General features: G+C 30.1%; 1 protein-coding gene and 1 non-coding gene across 2 annotated transcripts in view; both read left to right on the forward strand.

The window, feature by feature from the left end:
* LOC116423596 (triadin-like) overlaps positions 1 to 20,936 on the forward strand; it is a 116,739-nt gene that overhangs the window by 87,088 nt on the left and 8,715 nt on the right. The window contains exons 8-14 of the mRNA XM_031968596.1: positions 13,636 to 13,734; positions 14,477 to 14,503; positions 15,438 to 15,476; positions 16,977 to 17,003; positions 18,012 to 18,050; positions 18,655 to 18,702; positions 20,723 to 20,770. Coding sequence (XP_031824456.1) covers positions 13,636 to 13,734; positions 14,477 to 14,503; positions 15,438 to 15,476; positions 16,977 to 17,003; positions 18,012 to 18,050; positions 18,655 to 18,702; positions 20,723 to 20,770 — 327 coding nt within the window. The remainder of the gene's footprint in view (positions 1 to 13,635; positions 13,735 to 14,476; positions 14,504 to 15,437; positions 15,477 to 16,976; positions 17,004 to 18,011; positions 18,051 to 18,654; positions 18,703 to 20,722; positions 20,771 to 20,936) is intronic.
* LOC111720680 lies at positions 15,632 to 15,739 on the forward strand. The gene has a single exon (XR_002770264.1). It is a non-coding gene; the product is annotated as a U6 spliceosomal RNA (small nuclear RNA).

Here is a 20,936-nt window from a genome sequence, read left to right on the forward strand (position 1 = left end):
AACTTTTGTCAGTGAAATGATACCATATTACATTAGTTGGTGCTATATTTTGAGTCCCTATAAAATACTATGACTTTGACTGTAAAAAAGAATCAGAAAAGAATAGTCATGTGCCTATTTTTTCTTTGCCTTATATTATTAGTAATGTAACAAGTGAACACAAATTTACTCTAAAATGAGATTAATAATAATACCTACTTTGAAGAGTTTATGGTAAGTTCAAATAAGTTAACATATATAAAACACTTTCCATATCTGAATACATTATATATATGCTAGTTATCAACATAATCATTGTGTCATAATATTATACCATATTACTTGTATAATGATACTTTTTATTCTTTGGTTTCCTATTGAAACTGGAAAATGTGGAATCACCTAAGACATTAAATTCCTACTATTTACCTTATATCTAAAGTACTAAATATTTCCACTTATATGTATAATCCATCAATCCATACATGCATACATATATACATACATAAAATACATATATTAGGTACAAAGACATGTACATATATATGTGTATATTCTATAGATGAAGTATTTTGCCAAGTTTAAGGATCACAGTAGCTAAATGGTACAGTATTAATATTATAATAGATAGTATTTAGTTTGTAGGCAAGGGCACCTGGATTTGAATTCTATCTCAGACATAACTTTTTGGAGCTTAAAATTCTTCCTTTTTAAAATAAAGAAGTTGCAATTAAAGACTTCTAAGGAATAAGTTTTAAATACATGATTATATGACTATATTAAAAAGTTATTTAATCATGTAAGGCTGTCACTGACTCTGTCTTTAAACACAGAAATCAGGTGTGAATAGAAAGCTCCATTCATAAATTTTGTGCATTTTACAACTTTCAAATAAGTAAGACAAATTCAAATATTTTCCATACCTCTTTCTTATTTACATCAAGAAATATCAACTGTTATAACAACAAGGTACATGTTTTATTTTCTAAATTTGTTCATTTGAAATTGAATGACAAATATGACCTAGATATGCTCTTTCATATCTGCTTCCTCTCTTATCATGTGTATAGATCTGACCACAGCCACATCCTCATTTACTGAGGTTTCCTTATTTCACAGAGGAATATTTTGTTCTATAATATTGATGATAATAATGATAATAGCTGACATTAGTAGATCATCTTAAATTTTAAAAAATTATATATATATAATATTTGTTATATAAAATCATAAAATTAATTTTATAATATATATATATATATATATATATATATATATATATATATATACATATATATATATAAAATTTCATTTGATCCTCAAAGCAACCTTTTGAAGGAGATCCTAATGGTGTCATTATCCTCATCAAGTAGCTGAGGAAATTGAGTCTGAAAAAAAGGTAAATTATTTGCCTGAACTCACATAGTTAGTAAATAGCAAAACTAACCCCAAATATTCTGAATCTAGTACAAGCACATTAGCTATTATCTTACATGACCTCCCCAAAGGATATGTTATCTCTGACATAATCTGTAAGAGTGCTTACCAATTTGGCTAATGTAATGGCTTTAATCTTTGTAGGATATAGTTTGGTCTATCCTATTCTATAGTCCTAGACTTTGCAAGTATACACAATGATCAATCACATGAGACTAGAGTTAGCAGGTAGGAAAGTTTGACTGGCTTAATATAAATTCTTCACTATTATTAAAAAGGCAGTCAAGTTTACATTTATAAAAATCATGACATTATATTTGTATTGACAAAAATTTCATCAATCATAAAATTATTTTTTCATTATAAAATTATTTTTATGATTTTATATAACAAATATTATATAAATATATATTTATTTAGATTTAAATTATTTTTAAATTTAAATATCACATTCAAATTATTTATTTAAATATGTTTAATGAATTATTATATAATATATATAATAAAATATGTAATATATAAATATATAAATAAAATAATAATTTTTTTCATTATAAAATAACTCTGTGAGATAGTTTTATTATAACAATGATACAAATGAGAAAATTAAAGATTAAAAAGGACATAATGCCTAAAGTCTCACAGATATTAAAATAGCGCAGACTAGACTATGAAAGACTATGTCTTTCTGACTGAGATGTCAATGTTCTTTCCATAATATCATGCTGATCCACCAAATGTAACATCAAATGTGATAGAGGGTCAGTAATGTTCTATTTCTATAAAGGAAAATAATTTTCAAATAATTATAATCTCCTATACCTGGAAATTATGTCCACTATATTTTTGTTATGGATTTCTTGGGAGCAATTTTGTGGGAGATAAAGATCTATATCCCAAAGATGTGAGCAGCAAGTACAATAATGGCCATTGTCTCTATTAAATAAAAAAGGAAGCTGCTACCAGTGTGGGTGACATTATAAATTGGTGTTGGGCTTTGTGAAACCTATGGATATTTTAGTTCCATCTTTTAAATCCTGACACAAATTCATTGTCCCACTACCTCTTTTTCTCTAAAATGTGAAGCATATACCCCATGTACATTTCCTCTTTTCCCTGAAATGGATTATTGGTTGTACTTAATCATGGACTCTGTATATTCATCTGATTTTATGTTCAGCTAATATGACATTCATTTTTTTTAAAAAGCATGAAAGCTATTTGTAATCTGTCACTACATTTCATCAACTGATGATTCATAATGTATAATAGACCAAGCACACAATAGGCTGGTTGACTTTCACAGAGAGGGCTCCTATCAATCAGACTCAGTAAAGTGCTTCAAATTACTTTTATGGATTTGATTTCTAACAATTATATAAATTTCTTCTAATTTTAAAAATTAAATATTTATTCTTGTTCTTTCATAATATGTGACCTTTATCTCAAGTTATATTTAAAGTCATTGTAATGATTTAGAGTATATAAATATTGATACCAAAGGGTTTTTTTGACATTGTACCATTTTAATTTACTAAGCTAATAATTAACTCTACCAATTCTTTAAGAATTCAAAACTTATTGAAAATTAAGGCTCAAATTATGAGAAGACTTAGCAACAATTCAGTGGTCTTCCCACAATCATGTAATTCAAGAGTAACTAAGTCTACAAAAAAAATTTTTTTGAACAAAGACCAAGAAGACTATAAGTAGAATCTAAACCTTCCATTGTCTCTAAATAATTTGCTGTGTGATCTTAGGCTAGTCATTAAATTCCTCAATGCCTCAGATTGCTTTTTTTCCCCCTGAGACAATTGGGGTTAAGTGACTTGTCCAGGGTCACACAGCTAGGATGTATTAAGTGTCTGAGGCTAGATTTGAACTCAGATCCTCCTGACTTCAGGACTGGTGTTCTGTCTACCGTGCCATCTAACTGCCTCTTTCAGATTGCTTCTTAATAAGATTTTATTAAAAATGTTTTTCTCTTTACTTTCCTTTTTTCCCTTTCTAATCTTTCTACACTTTACACCCTCCATATATTCTAGGATCCTATTAAACTAGCTTATTGCTCTTCCTCATATATAGCACTCCTCGATTCCATTACTTTTTGGTGCCTTTCTTTCTCACATACCTGGAATACTTAGCCTTTTCACTTAAATTTACTAATTTCACTGGTTTTTTTAAAGACTCAGTTCAAATCATATCTTCTTCAAGGAGTCGTTCATGTCTCCCCCCATACCAAGGTCCTTCTCTCCGAGATTACTTTCCATCTATACAGTTATATATATGTACATTATATTGTATATTTCAGATTTGTTTATAGTTATTTGCAAGCTGTCTTTCCCATTAGAAGGTTAGCTCTTTGAGGGCAGGAACTAATTTTTTTTTCCTTTGAATTCCCAAGTGCTTAGAAAATTCCTGGCACAAAGAAAGTTCTTAACAAATTGTGGTTGACTGACAGACTGATAAAATGAAGCAATGAATGTGAAAGCATTACATTATAGCATATCTAATATTATCATGTTATTTTCTTTAAAATTGTCACAAATATATTAGAAGAGAAAAGGAAATAATATTATACCATGAGAATAAAATATTCTTTGCAGCATATATCTAGGAGGAAAAGATCGAAACAGTTATGTTTGTATACTTGCTATGTTGATTAGTTCTCGGGTCCCATTGCATCGTCTAGATGGCCAAGCACTCTGGTCAACAATCCAAGCACAGCATGAAAAATAGATATTTGCATCATCTTTGTTAGCAAAACAAAGAAAAAAAGAAAAGTAAACAACAAAAACAAAACAGATATAGAATTTGGTTCTTCAGAGAAGGAAGGCTAGTTATCTGTATAACTAGCAAAAGATAGTAAGCAAACAAAGACCAATGCAACAACTATTATCTAAGGTCTGAAGGAATAATGTGAAACCATGGCATCCAGAGGACAAAAATATAAATATGATCCAAAAATCAGGAGTTTAAGAAAACAAAAGCTTCAGTTCCTGCATACTGATTTCCTTTTGAGCTCTGTTGTTCAAAGCTAACTTATTCATCTAGACAGTCTTCAGCTGTGGATAGCTCCTGGATGTTACTATCATTCATTGTCTGTTAGGTATTTCAGTCATATTTGAATAAGTCAATCTCCTTTTATATACCATAAACTCCCTGAGTTCAGAGATTATGCAGTATTATATATTAATTTCTCTTTGTACCTAACAAAGTGCTATTAAATTAGCACTTTAACAATGTTTGTTTAATTGAGTAACATTTTAAAAACAATGAATAGCTATAAAAAGATGAAAAGCCTAGGAACAGATTATAGTATAATGAGGGAAAAAAATGAGTGTTTGAAAATGTAGACCATATTTAACCATGGGCAAAATGATCTCAAAATGAACCACTTTAAAAAAAATTGCTGATAATAAATTATTAGAACTGCTCAGAGAAGACCCACATAACATCTTATATTTTCTTTTGGATAAAAATAAGAAATTAACTAGATTTGTGTCTTACTGCTTTCTTTGATTTCTTTATAAAATATATTAATAGTATTCTGGGATCCTTAGCAAAATAATTAATAGTATCTGACTATGGGAGAGAACTGTTATAACCATATGTATAGTCAACCAATCAAATTGGCCATTATCCTAATTATTTATATGTATTAAAAGGAAACTGAAGCTTTTATGAGGGAGCTTATAGTCCATCACTATACACAAATACTTATTGTTCAAGGCAGGCTTAAGTCACTATGACTGGTAGCATAACCTATAATAATTTATGAGTTTTTCTTGTCTTTTTGAGAGGAATTTTTTTCTTCAGGACCTGCTGTAATTTCATGATGGCCACTTCTTAGTTTTGAAACTCTTTCCACCAACACACATTGCTAATTCCACTATATTTCATTATCTTCAAAATTGGTCTTTGAAGTTGAGAGTGAAATTGATTTTTTTATGATCACAAAATTAATATATAGCAGACCCACATTTTAAAGTCCTCCACTATGCCATTATGCCTTTCATTATATTTTTAGTATGTGAAATATGTTACATATTTATAATATAAAGATAACCATGGTAGAATAGATGCAAAGCTGGCTTCAGAATCAGGGACACATGAATTTGGGGTCCTATCTCCAACACATACTAATTGAATGAGCTTGGGCCAATCCCTTTAATTCTCAGACTTGGGATAACTCCTTAAGATTATAAATTGGAGAGCAAGTATTGATCTGTATTTGTATAGGAAATTTTCTAAGAATTCCCTCACCTGTGAAAAAATCAAATGTTCTATAGAACAGTTTATGTATGTGTGTGTGTATATATATATGTATACATACATATATAATACATCATATATGCATATTACTTATATTAATATAATTAATATTATTTGTGCATGTGATGTGTTTTATAGAAATATGTAGCATATATTTAATAATGTATAATATATTTAACTAAAACATGTATATTAAAACATAATAACACATAAATAATACATAAATTGAATTATGTTACATATGCTTACATGTTTCATATATGTAAATCATGTGTGTTTGTATATGTGTATGCATGTATGAAATTGAGTCCTAATGAGTTTAAATGACTTTTCCAATATCATCCAGTGAATTTCCAAGTAGAAAATAGCCAGGATTTTCATACCTATAATCCCTTCTAATGAGGGACCCCAGATTAATTCAGGATTACTGAACTGAACAGGACTAAAACCTAAAAACATTGTCACACTGTCAGACATCGATATGGTACACCTCTGGGATCTGGGCATCACCAGATTGCCTAAAGAGGAGTGAACCAGACCAGATCAGCAGTGGAGCAGGATAAAGTTTCTGTTCTAATCAGTACTGGAATTAGGCCCATGTATGATTGCTGCACTACCAGTCTTGGTGAGATAGGGAAACTCTATATCAAAAAATGGGGGAGGGGAAAGGTGGAATCCTGGATTGAGTACCCTTAGCAAAGGTGTAGCTTTTAAAGCTTGAGAGAGAATCAGAAAATTTGTCAGGTGTTTGTCCTGTCAGGGTAAAAGCAATTTGGTTTTGGGAGGAAATAAAATAATGTTTTTTAATTCACCTTGTGAATTAGTGAGTTAACCATTTTAGCAGTAAAAGCTCTCTGGTGGAAGGGAGAATACAATTTCCACTGGGGTTTGCACTGATTCAATTTATCTTGTGTGGGGTGGGGAACTGGGGCAGTCTTCTTTGACAAATCTAATCAGTGACCCACAGTCATATTGGTCACATTGGTAGTCCTTGAATCACATAATGACAGACAATACTTAAATGATAGGAATCTAAAAGTGATGTGTATTCCATAAATGCTAAGCAAGATATAAGCTATAAAACTCAATTTTACATAGTGGTGCTTGATAGCAGGGGAAGTTCAGGGTGGAGGATAGAACAAAGGATATTAGAGGCAGAAAATGATACAAAGAGAAAAAAGAAAGACCAAGAGGAATAATTAAACAAAAATAGAGTCAGAAACAGAGTGAATACATAGAATTATTTTGTTAATGTGTCTTGTATTGTTTCAGTGGTCCAAAAATGAGAATTCTCATAGTTTAAGGCTTTCCTGACACAGAATTCATTTTTTAAGCTGTTTACTATCATAGGTGCTCCTTAAATTCCCTCCCCCCCCCCATTTAGGAATTTTTTTTTTCCCACTGAGAATCTTCATTTTTCTTTTTAGCCCAATCTAAAAACTAATTGAGAAAGATGGTAATAATGAGTTTTGAATTAAGAGTTTTCAGTGTGGGAAAGCAATTTCATCAGAAAAAGCTTTATTACATGGTGTAAAGGAAGGCTAATTTCTTAGAATTTAAAAGAAAAATAAATGCTTTCAAATATTTCCACCAAAAATTCAGCTCTACTAGAAGCATCAATTCTTTGATTCATTTGGCTTTTGTAGTATTTATATCATATTCTTTCTACCATTGTGTTTATTCATTCCCTTTTTACATACAGTAATTTTATCCTATCCTCATTCTTTAAATTGCCTTTCATCAATAACATTTTCTCACCCTCTTTGTTCCTTTTTTTCCTTCTATAGCTTTTTCTATATTACTCATTATTTGCAGCCCTATAGTTCAGTTTAAATAAAATGCATTTCAGTGCTTTTGGATCAAATATTCATTTGCAATTTTTGTGTGACTGCATATTGACTCCAAATCTATAAAGTAATGCATCATAATTTTTCAACCCAGTAAGAACTTTTGGGAGGCAGGGGGAAGATTAAAGAAGGCACATTTCCAACTGGAATTTTTTAAATTCAGTTTATCATGTAAGGAGTGTAGATAAAAGCCTTTAAATTAATCAGTATTAAGTGTTTCATATATACTTAGGCCAAAAGATTTAATCATATTCCAGGTCAAAAGAGCTAGAAATGTGGTAGAACATTGCTACTCATGAGATCAAAAAAATCTTCATCTCTCTATTTCTACTCACTGTAACAAATGATAGTAGCATTTAGAATACCATGGAACATAGAACATATACTCAGAAAAACAAGCAAAAATTACAGACAAAATAGATATGAAATAATATCTTGGAGAGACACTAGTAGCTAAGTTTCAGTTAAAACACTATCACTCCAATCAATATAGATGCAAGGAAATACAAAAGCCTGATCAGAGATGGTTTGTGTGAAGAGAAAATATGACCAGAATAACAAAACAAATTTTCATTGTTGTTCAGCCATGACTGACTCTTTGTGACCCATTTTGGATTTTCTTGGCAAAGACACTTTCCATTTCCAACTCATTTTTAAAGATGAAGTAATATGATTAAATGATTTATTCAGGGTCACACATCTAATAAATGTCTAAGGCCAGATTTGAACTCAGGAAGATGAGTCTTCCTAACTCCAAACCCAGCACTCTATCCAATTCATTATCTCTTTTCCCCCCAATAAAAACTATTATTTTTTAATTTTTAAATTTAAATATTAATTGATTAAAAATAATTAAATGAATTCAAATTTTAAATTTAAATAAAGTTTAAATCTTTAAGAACAAATAGTAAAATTTATATAACTCTCAAGTGCTCTCTTTGGTTTTTAACAGGAATTGGTGTATTTTGTCAAAACCCTTTTCTGCATCTATTGAGGTTACTATATGATTTCTGTTAGTTTTATTATTGATATGGCCATTTATGCCAATAGTTTTCCTTGTATTGAAACAGCCTTATATTTCTTGGTCATAATGTATTATTTTGCTGATAAATTGTTGAAATCTCTTTGCTAATATTTTATTTAAAATTTTTGGATCAATATTCATTAGGGAGATTGGTCTGAAATTCAGAAAGGTATAAAACCAAGCAGGACAGCTTAGAAAGTTTCATGTTGAATTTACTATATAATTAAAATGGAAAAGCAAAGTGGAAATAATAGAGATTTATAATGTCATATAAGTTCTTTATTTTCTATTCTATGTACAAAAATTCTCATTTAACTTAGAATTTGTTAAGTACAGATTTAAAAAAATGGAGAAAAAGAGAGTTGATAATCAGGTCTTAGTCATGATAGTTGTCTTAGAGGAAAATTAGAAAACAAAATATTTTACAGAAACTTCTATAAGATGTAGGGAGTATGCTATTGTGTATTTAAGTAATGAAAGGAAGATTAATGTTCTGAGTCTACATATTAAATATGTTTATAACAGTTTAAAATTTTCTCCTATCTTTTAATTTTTTAAAAATCTCTATATATTTAACTAAAATGTAAGGGCTCGTAGACATATGGAGTAGAAAAAATGCTTTGATTAAGAACAAGAGACTGAAATAAGCATCACAAAGAGATTATGGTATTTTCTTAGATTTCTCTCAGAAGACTTGGGTATTAGAAATATCTATAGCAGAGACTTCAGATATTAATCTCCAAGTCATATTAAAGTAAGTTTGAAATACACATGAAACAAGTCTTTCTGGATAAAAGATTAGCATACTACAAAGCTATTTTCTGGTGTCCAGGGCTTTTGAAAAAAAATTATATATATATATATATATATATATATATATATATATATATATATATATTAGTGTGTGTGTGTGTGTGTATTACATACATACATATATAAAATATATTATATGTACATATATGTATATATGTATGTGTATATATATGCTCTTACTGAAAAAACTCACTGATCTCAAAAATATAACTGATTATTCTGCTTTTTTTACTTAAAGAGAATTAAGAGCAGTAATTCTAGAGGGAACTGAATGAACTGGTTTTTTTTTTTAAGTGATAAACTTGGACAAAAAACATAATAGTTTTTCAACATTGGTTTCAATCAATTCAGGTCAATTTTCATTTAGCACCATATTTGAGGAGGAGGAAGAAAAGGAGGAGGTAAAAGAGAAAGAAAAAGAGAATCACTGATATTTCTATAGCCTTTTGAGATTTGTACATATCTTTTCACATATGACCTTAAATTATAATTAAGGGCATCTCTGTGTAGTGGACAATCAAATGAGGTTTGGAATCACAAGGGTCAAACCCTGGCTCTCACTGCCTGTGTAATCTTGGATAGGTTGCTTTGCTTCATTAGACCTCAGTTTCTTTTCTCAATTGTAAAATTAGAGCTGAATTATTTGACCTTGAAGATACCAATTATTGGATTGTGAACCACTGGAATATGCTGACTTTAAAGAATCTATGATGTTTTTAATGTGGGTATTACTTCCAAGCAAACTACACAGATCCACTGCAATTTACTTTCCAATCTAAAATGTTAGCAATAATAATTATTGCACAATTATTATCATTACTGGCATTTCTAAAATGCCTTACATTTTGCATTATTATCTGATTTTATGTTCAAAACAATATTATCTCCATTTTACATATGAGGTAACTGAGGCAGAGAATGATTAAGTAAATTGTCCAGAATCACATAGCTATGAATTATTTCAAAATGGATTCAAACTCTTCCTGACTCCAGGTCCAACATTCTATTTACTTTGCCATCTCATTTTCACTTGATAATAGTAAAGAGATTTCCTATTTGCCTAATGATACATATGTACTATTCAAATTATTCACCTATCATCACATTCTTTGATCTGCTTTCTGCTATATCTGATTGCATTTATGTTCAGCTAGAAGAAATTAGTTATGACATGCTCTGGTGTGTTTAAATTCACTATGCATCTTTTTACTGCCACTTGAGCTATTTGTAATTTTATTTTTTATAGGAGTATAGTGTCTCCAGTTTCACAGACATATATCACTATTATATTATTAATATTAAATGGTGTTTTAAGTAACTTCTGTGTTTATCAGATGTGGCCCCTTTCAATTATGTTCTAGAATGATATATTCATAAGAGAGGACCAGCATTTCTGAATAATCTATAATCCAATTTTATCACTTGATAATTCCCACTTAGTTTTTACTGTCCCTTCCCTGCCCATCTTTGGGCCCATTGAACTTACAGTGAACTGAAGTATGTGTAAATCTACTAAAGATTTTATCATGTTTAACAATTGTTGTTGGTACAGTAATTGTGATTATCATGGAACATAGGAAGGCATAAACATCCACCATCCCATGACATTTCTTTTCTTTCAGTGATCACAAGTTTCTTTATTTTACCTCTTTAAGGAGAACTTTTTACCCATACTTCCATTTGACTGTGATTGGTATATATCATTTGGTTTCATTTATAGTCAAATTGTTGATGAGGAAGTGTTTCATTTCTTCCCCTATTGTTAATTCATTTATAATTGGACAGAGATCACATGCTGAGTATATTACCAAAAGTTAAATATATCTCAGTTGATGATTTAAAGCATGTGAGGTCCTTATCATTCTCGATCCTTTTTATAAATTTGGGGACTTTGCCTATAGGAACGGAAGGGGACAGCTTAGCTATAAATGATCTCTTCTTTTCTTCTTCATTCCTTTCTTCTTGGCTTCTGTAATACCCTTAATAATTTTTCAATTTGCATTAAGGCTATTGAAAATTACTGAAGAAAGTTCCACAATCAATCTGATTTTTCCTTTGAAAATTACTGAAGAAAGTTCCACAATCAATCTGATTTTTCCTGTTGCCTTTCTGTGCTATTTTCCAATACCATTTTGAAGATCTTTTTTCTTTAACTCAATTCAAATTTTTATTTAAAAATTAATATATTTGTCCTAGAAAAAATGTCCTTTTCCTACTCTTTTTGGAATCTATTTGGTTTATACTGAGAGAAAAATTGATTGAGCATCGTTAATCTTGAAATTCACTATTCTTCATTGTGGTAGCAGCTAGACCCTCTACCAGAAAAATGGCTTTTTTTTGCAATATTCTTCTTAATTCAACTGTTTATCAGAATAAAAGTCTCTGTAACACCAAAAAGTACAGTAGATCCAGAAGAATTAGAAATTCACTATACTTTGACTTTCTTATCTCATATGATTCTCTATCCTGGTTTCTGCAATAGGCCAAAATCCCCAAACCACCTTCCAATCCAATTGTTGGCTCAGTTCTCACCCAGATTCTTTCATTCTGGAAGTGTTTCTTATCCTTATCATTTAAACTGCATTTCTCCTACTGAAATGTCATCATCATTTTTTTTAAATCATGATTTAGAAGCAAAAACAACTTTATATTTATATGCCTTTGAGGGAGGCAGGGAGTTTTATTTGACTTCCTAAAGACCTGAAACCTGGATTAAATTTTTCCTTTTTTTTTTCTTTTCTATTTTTCTTTTATTTTTCCTTCTTTCTTCTTCCTATCTTCCTTCTCCCCTTCCTATTTTCTTTTTTGCTGTTATACTAGTTAAAAAAACAGAATGGAAATCAGAACTTGTTGAGACATCTTTGATTACCATTGTAGTTTCTACTTTCAAATGAATTATTATGATTTATTTCTTTTCTTAGAACCCTAACTTAAATAAAGAAAAAAACCCAACAAAACCAGTTACTCTTTTTTGTTTGTGTATATGTATAAATGGATAGATATGGAATTTGACTTTCCCCCATTCTGTAGTTATTTCCCTTAAATGGGAAACTTAGAAATTGTTTTCAATCTTCAATCTTCGTTGTTTCTTCTTCCAAAACTTTTGATTTACACATTTAGCAGAAATTTTATAGATTTAGAGATTTATCTATAAAAAAGCAATGAATTTATACAGTTCCATATTTTAATGAGCATCTCCTGGGATTGTGTAAATTTGTAACCTAAATTTTACAGAATTTGACCTTCTACTTATAATCATTTTATGTCATATTCAAGCAGAAAGACTAAATGAACTAAAATAAATTTATCAAAATGTATTTTTCAATTTGCTTCCTACCTGCTCTAAAAAAGGCTCAAATATGTATGTTAACTAAGAATTTAGGATTTCTTTTTTTTTTCAAAAATTGTATTAAGGGGCAATTAAGGTGGTACAGTGGATAAAGCACCAGCCCTGAATTCAGGAGGACCCAAGTCTAAATCTGGTCTTAGACACCTAACTTCCTAGCTGTGTGACCCTGGGCAAGTCACTTAACTCCAATTGCCTCAACAGGAAAAATAATTATATCAACTCTTCATCTTAGAATTTTTTACAAGAGAATATTTTGATATCATAGGATTTAAAATTTTTGCAATGAAAAAATTATCTTTGTTTAAATTTTGTCAAAACATCCAATAGGATGTATGCTCTTAGAAGCAGAGTATTTGTTTTTTGCCTTTGTATCCCCAGCATTTAGCATAGTGAGAAACAAGCAAAAAGTGTTTCATAAATGTCTGTTGGGTACAATAGTTAATTTTTTTTAATATTGTAAAGCAGTAAGTATCCTCAGTAAGAGTTTAGATCCACAAGGGAAACAGAATTTGTCCCCAAGGAACCATAACACAAGAATACCTTTTAAAGCATCTCAAGAGATTATCCATTCTATGCTATGACACTTTCAGTGATAAAAAAATTAATTTGCCTATGAAGCAACACATTGTTCAAAACTCATCCTCATGGTGAGCCAAAATTGACTTTCCTGTGATTTCCAACTATTTGTCCCAATTTTATTGGGATTTACATGGAATAAGTCATTTCAGTGCTTCAGATAATGATGGTAATCACTTATCAAAACCTTTACCTGTGCTTTTGTCTGCTTTTATCTGATTTTTCCCTAGAAGACCCTGCTAAGAAAGAAGAAAAGCCCACAAAATCAGGTATACAAAAAGAAGAAAAACCAACAAAATCAGCTACACAGAAAGAAGAAAAATCAACCAAACCAGGTACACAGAAAGAAGAAAAACCAGCAAAACCAGACATACAGAAAGAAGAAAAACCAGTTAAATCAGGTACACAGAAAGAAGAAAAATCAGCAAAACCAGGTATCCATTTTTTTTTTCTCTTGCAAGAATGGATAGATATTGAACCCAGATTCCTTTTAATCTGGAACTAAAAGAGATTCTTTTCCTTCTGATTTTTGGATAGTCTTTGAATTCTTCATTTTTTTTCTTTTTCTTCCTTCTACATGTAGTACTCATACATTTAATAAATAAAATGTTATGGATGTAAGGATTTCTCTATATCAATAGCAGTAAATATCATCTGAATCCCATAGTTCAATGAGGAATCTCTTGGGGTTCCTTGACATGAAATTAAGCAAGGTTTAGTTTTGCTGTTCTTCATTACTTCCAAGAAACTTCCCAAGATCACCTTGGGTTTACCATCATCAAAAATATGGAAAGAAAATTAATAATGGTGATAAAAGTTCAGTTGGTTGGAAAACCTTCTGAAGATAGTTGATCTCTTTTTTTTATTATTATCCTCTCACCAGCTTTCCTGGCCATAGGTTATGAATGGCTTATCAGTTTCCTTATGTTACATGTAGTTTCAAGAGAATGACAATGCCATTTGATTACCTACTTGCTACTTAAATATTAATTTGCCTCAGCTAATGTTTTAGTTGCCACAGAAAAATGATTACCATTCACCAAAATTCTTGACATAAAGTTTAACTTTTTTGTAGCTTAAATTCTGAAACCTTTGAAACTTCTTGCTATTCTATTTCATATTAAAGTAGAAAAATTAAATGAATATATCTACATGAATTTTCAATTTGCTTCCTAGCTGCTCCAGACAAGACTCAAACATACAGTATGTATACCAATTAAAAACTTAATCTGTAGTTATTTTACAGAATTGTATAAATGATTTTATCCACTCAAAACTTTTTTGTAAAAATAAATCTACATTCTGTATTTTATAATATTAGCATGAAAATTTATTTTTACTTTGATCAAACCATGAAACCAAAAAACTTCCCCTTGAAAATAAATACTATTTTATATTTGCATCTCTAGCACCTAGCTTAATGGCTAGTATATAAAAGATATTTACTGAATGTTCATTGGGCACACTTACAACACTGAGCATTCAGACCTACAGAAAAATCAGAATTTGTCTCCAAAGGAAAAATAAAGGATAGATAAATGAATCTAACATATGAATCCCCTTTATAACATTCCTAATACATCATCTAAGCTGTATGCTGAGGCACTTTTAATGATAAGAAATGAACTTCTCTATGAAGCAACCTATTCTACTACACAACTATAATTTTTCAAAAGTCATTCTTATATTGAACCAAAATTAGAATCTCTGTGACTTTCAGCCATTGATTCTAATTCCAACCTCTAGAACTATGTAAAATAAATTGTTTCAGTGCATCAGGTAATATATTAGTTACATGAAAACTTTTTTTAACTTTTGCTGAATCTAGAAATAATAATTTTATATTTTATCAGCACGTACACATATGAATGAAACCATATCCTATTTCAGTATACAATGCTATGTGAAAAATTGATGAACATCACCACCAAAATTCTCACTTTCTTTTTTGTTTAGTTTTTCCATGAGTCTTTAGTAGTCAGTCTTACAATGTTATGGTTATTTTTTAATATACAAGCACTGTTTACTTAAAATGATATAAATAAAGCAAAACAGTTATCATATGTTGGCTTTTTTTTTTTTTTGCTAACGTGCTTTCTATTTTCTAATTTTTATTATTGGTTGATTTATTTTCTAGTATCCCAAGCTAAGAAAGAAGAACTAACAACAAAACCAGGTATAGAGATTTTGGTTCTTACTTGACTGGAAAAATATAGAACTTGGTTCCCTTCTTTTCTAGATTAAAAATTCTCTCTAATGGAAATGTAGATACTGCATTCCTCATTATTTCCTTCTTTTCCTACTTTACGCTGGGCTCACAGGTAGCAAAGAGAATTTTATCATTTCACCAGTACACTTACTAAAATTGAAATAATACAGAGATTAGCGTAGCTCCCAAGCAAGGATGACATGTAAATTTGTGAAGCATTCCAGATTTTTTAAAAGAATTATATGTGGGCAACTAGGTAGTACAGGGAATAGATATTGGCCTGAGTCAGAAGAACTTGAGTTCAGATCTATCCCCAGACACTTACTAGCTGTATGACCCTAATCAAATCACTTAATACTGATTGCCTTCCCAAAAGTAAATGAAATAAAATTATATAATCAAGTAGGATTTGAATAAAAAGATATAAAACATGCTAAATCTATCCTTTTGAGAAAGTGGTAGGTTCACAGGTACTACACATTGAATATACTTTCAGACTTTTTCAGTGTATCTCGGTTATGCTAATTGTTTTCCTTTCTACAAAAGTTCTATTTGTCAAATGGTTTGACTATTTGGGAGAAGGTTGCTTGGAATAACTGTGGTGATGTAAAAAAAAAACAACAGAAAATATCAATACAATTAATTTGAGGGGACAAATAAATTTTGATTAAGGTTTTACTTGCATAATATATACAAAATACTTAGAAGATGAGGAATATATAGGAGTATACCAGAACCATGGTACACCAGGCTCAAGAGAGTTAATTATTCAATTTTCATTGTAAGAATTTACATCTTGGAAATGAACAAATGCTACAAATTGGGACATAATTTATTGTTTTGTTGATTATTTAAACTTAAGAAAGTAATGGGGAGAATGTTAATAAAGAAGATTAAATTTAAAAGTGAAAAAAAGTGGTAAAGGAATCTATTTATATGAAGAACAACACATTTGTTGTATGGGTTTCATATTTCAATATCTCCTAATGTTCCTTGATATGAAGTAAAGTCAAATTAAATTTTTCTGATTTTCCATTTCCAAGAATTTCCTCAAAGCTGCCCAAGACTTTGCAATAACAAAAGAAATGAACACAAAAGAAAAGTTCTAATACAAATGAAAAGTAACTGAGAACTACACAACCTTATTTGGTTTTAAAAAATCTAATCTAGTGGTAAAATTTGAAAAATATCTTCATCTATTTAATTCTCATGTCAGCTTCTTTGGCTACAGACTATAGTCTTTAAGCAGTTGCCTTTTGTAACATAATATTAACAAAATGGCACTATCACTGATTTACCTACTTGCTTTGAATAATCACAGATAAATTATCATCTGCCTAAATTTTTATGAGGCATTAGATTTTTTGTAGCCTAAATTTTTTTAGGATTTAAATCTTTCTCTTTTTATCATGCTATGTCATACTGAAGCAGAAGTATACTGATATGCATTTTTAATTTTTTTTTTAGCTGCCGCAGACAAGACTCAAATACACAGTATGTATGCTAATTAAAAACTTAACATGTAGTTATCTTAAAGAAATTTATCAATATTTTAATCTAGTTAAAATCTTCTTACATGTGATAAATGAATTTTATCAGTAATAAATCTACATTCTGGGATTTATACTTTTAGCATGAAAAATTTTCTCAATCACCATCCACCAGAGTACTCCTTTAGATCAAAGCTTGTTTCATTTGTCTTTATATTCTAAGCACAAATAATAATGAATTGTATGCAAGAGATGCTTAATAAATGCACACTGGCATATTAGTCACTTTTATATTTAAAATATTAAGTACTTTCATTAAAGTTCCAGACCCAAATGAAAATCAGAATTTATTTCCAAAGGAGAGATAAAGGGATATAACACAGGAATCCTCTTAATATCCCCAAGAAATCTTCCATACTATGCTTAGAAAATATGGTGATAAAAACTTCATTTTCCCATGAAGTAGTCCATTCCACTTTCAGAAAGTTGTTCAAAAATCATTCCTCAGCCAGATTTGGCCTCCTTATTACTTCTAGTCACTGGTGCTAAATCTGTCTGTCCCTTAGAGTTATACAGATTAGTTTCAGTGATGCAAGTAATGTAAATCACTTGTCAAACATATTATCCTATGCTAAATCTAGAAAGATAGTAATTTCTATGTTGGCTATTTCTTCAGAATACATTTCTACACACACACACAGACAGAGAGAGAGAGAGAGAAAGAGAGAAATGTAGTGTCAAAAACCATCTGTTAAAATAATGACCATTACCAACATAATCTCTTCTTTTCTGCCCAATTCTTTCCCAACCTTCTATTGATTTAAATTGCAGCCCAAATCTCACCTGCACTAAGAAATTACAGAAAATTATGTATTCCTCTCTTATTGATTGTTAAGTCAGTATGTTTTTGCTATGTTAACACTGTTTTGTTGAAATACTATAAACAAAGCAGAATAGTCATCAAAAATCTGCTATACTTTCTTATTTGTTCCAATGTTTATTTTTCCCCTAGAACCTAAGCCCAAGAAAGAAGAAAAACCCACAAAACCAGGTATCTGATTTTTAGTTCATGGATGAGTGGATAAAGAACTCAACTTATTTCTATTATGTACCTTTCTCTAGTGGGAAATATAGACAATATTTGTATTCCCCATTATTTTCTTCTCTTTCCCTACATCCACATCCAGTGCTCATAGATGTGGCAAATAGAATTTTATGAATGTAGAGATTTATGTATATTAAAAGTAATAAGTTAATCTTATAGGTTCTATAACTTAATGAAACAAATTCTAGAGTTCCTTGACATGAAGTGAGGCCTAATTTAATTATATTGGTCTCTATCATTTCCAATGTTATCCTGGGTTCAATAAAATAAATAGAAAAAAAAAATGAAAAATTTTGAGTAAGAGCATACAACCAAAATGATTGGAAAAGTTCATTTTGGGGGATAGATATTTTTTCATCTCTTTTGATCTCCTACCTATTTTAGTTAATCACTTTTATATTTTACATATTGGATAGAGTGGGACATTTTTATGCTTCAGTTCTTGGGTACTTTTGCTCATAATGACTGTTAATTGTGGAAATATGTAATGAACTATATGAAATGCATTATAAATAACATCTGAAAGTATTTTCTTACTTTCCTTTTGTAGAACACGATACTATGAAACTAGAAAAGTCTGTTTCTCAATCTAAACCAGGTACTTTTTGTAAACAATTTGGAACTGACTTTGGATGATTCCTATAGAATAACCATGTTTAGGACAAGCATGACGTACTTCACTATTATATGATACTTTATATTCATTATGTTTCATCTATTATAATGGCCTTATATTGTCAAAATGACTTTGTAATGAAGCCTTGAAAACCAATGTTAATAGTAACCTTGACATCCTTTGGGAAGGCAAAAGCTCAGATTGTCATAGACCTACTATTATGCTTTAGAAAACTGACTTATGTAACTAGAACATTCAGGGGGAATATTGAGATTGGAATAGCTCTGGAAAATGTGAATTCCATATTTTATTCTTTATCTTTTGAGAGCAAAATTTACTCAGAACCCTCATATGGAAAGCGATAGATGACTAGAGAGTTTAGGTAATTATTTCTTTCATTCTTTTTTATGTCTTTTAAAGAAGGATAGATACATTCCAGTAGGCTCAGATGAGAAAAACTGAATAAAAATTTCAAGTAATAAGTGTTTTAGAATGAATTTATCTTCTACAACATAAGCCAAATAAGATTTAAAGCTTTTAATAATCATTATTTCCCTGTTCCTAGAGAGCATTTTTCATTGGGTCAGGATGTTCTATACATCATTTACTTTAACATTTTTGAGCAACAGATTAATATAGACTTCTTCTAGCACCAGATAGGGCAAAAAAAAAAAAAAAAAGATTGATTTCTCTGCTTTCTTGTGTGTGTGTGTCTATGTAATTTGTGTGTAATAATTTTTCTTGAATGGATTTGAAGAATTCATAATATTGTGAAGATTCCTACTTTTAAAAAATTAAATTCAAAAATTAGTGGGAAGAAGATGCTGCTGGAGTTGGGAGCAGAGATGAAGAAAATTATGTGGATGGGCAGACAGACATAGTATTATGATCCTGAAACCTTGGCTTTTTGTCTTGTGATATGCTCCATGTTTTGAGAGGCCTCTAATGTGTACTGGACTCTGTGAACTGGACTTTGGGTTCCCCCATCTTCTTATATCCTTTTTAATACAGATAGTATGTAATTGGCATTATGGCACAAAAAGCCCAATTGATGAGATCCCAAATCTATTTAGGTATCAGTACAAGCCAATAGCACTGAGCCAAGTAAATCAGAGCTCCTGCTTTAAGTTACTAATTCTTATGATATGACTCCATGACAAGTCTTCTTCTTACATTGCAATAGAATATGAAACATTCAGCTGCAGTGAAGGATGGACTTCTTAATAGGTTTCCATGCCTTGTCAATCCAAAATTTAAAAGTTAGAAGGGACCAGATCAACAAACTTATCTAATTTATACATAAAACATTCTGTTTTACATTCATTCTAATATTTAAATCTTTCCTGTTCTATTAGCTGTTTCCCAGACAATCTTTCTGGGCTCTCTTCTTATAGAGCTGAATTCAGCAAATCTAATTGTGTACACAGCAGAAACACTTGAAACACTAAGTTCTTCCTAATATCATTGCAACTTTTATTTTGTTTGTTTCTGACAAATCTCTGTGAAAATGTCAGGCAATCTTATAATGGAAAGCAAAGCAATATAGCAACAGGAACAACCTACATACCACCTCTCTCCAATGCTCCCAACTTTGGGAAGATACAGAAACATTTATTTTCAAATCCACAACAAACAAGAATAAGCATGTGGTCAATGCTCAGAAAATATTGACAGGTTTCTAAGTATTAGTGCCTTGGTGGTTTGGAGTAAAAAAATAAATAAACAGAAAATGATGGCTAGCTAGCCTCCACAATCAGACTGTAGCATGAAAGCAATCAATGGAAAGTTGTGCAGATATAGATAGATAGATAGATAGAGATATAAAATACAATTGGAAGAGAAAGTGAATTTGAAGGTTAGAGGCTATTTTGGGAGATTGGGGATGATCACCTCATTTTTCAAAGAAAATTAAATAATATCTATGAAAATATATTGCTGTATTTCTTCCTTATGCTGATACGTTTGGAATTTCTATCTTTGTCAATATGTTTTATTCATACAGAGGAAAAAATTATCAAGCAAGTAAAAACTGCTACCATTGACAAAGCAGGTAAAGTACTGTATTTGTAATTTTGCTTTTTGACAAAATATTAGTTTCACAATATAGGATTTCAGATATTCAAAAACTAGCTATGAGTACAGTTCTTACTTTTTTTTTTTCTCCATTGGTAACACCAAAAAAAAAAAAGTTGGCATATTTTTAGAAAATTGCTAAA

The sequence above is a fragment of the Sarcophilus harrisii genome, chromosome 4, assembly GCF_902635505.1.
Source record: "Sarcophilus harrisii chromosome 4, mSarHar1.11, whole genome shotgun sequence".
Taxonomy (NCBI): domain Eukaryota; kingdom Metazoa; phylum Chordata; class Mammalia; order Dasyuromorphia; family Dasyuridae; genus Sarcophilus; species Sarcophilus harrisii.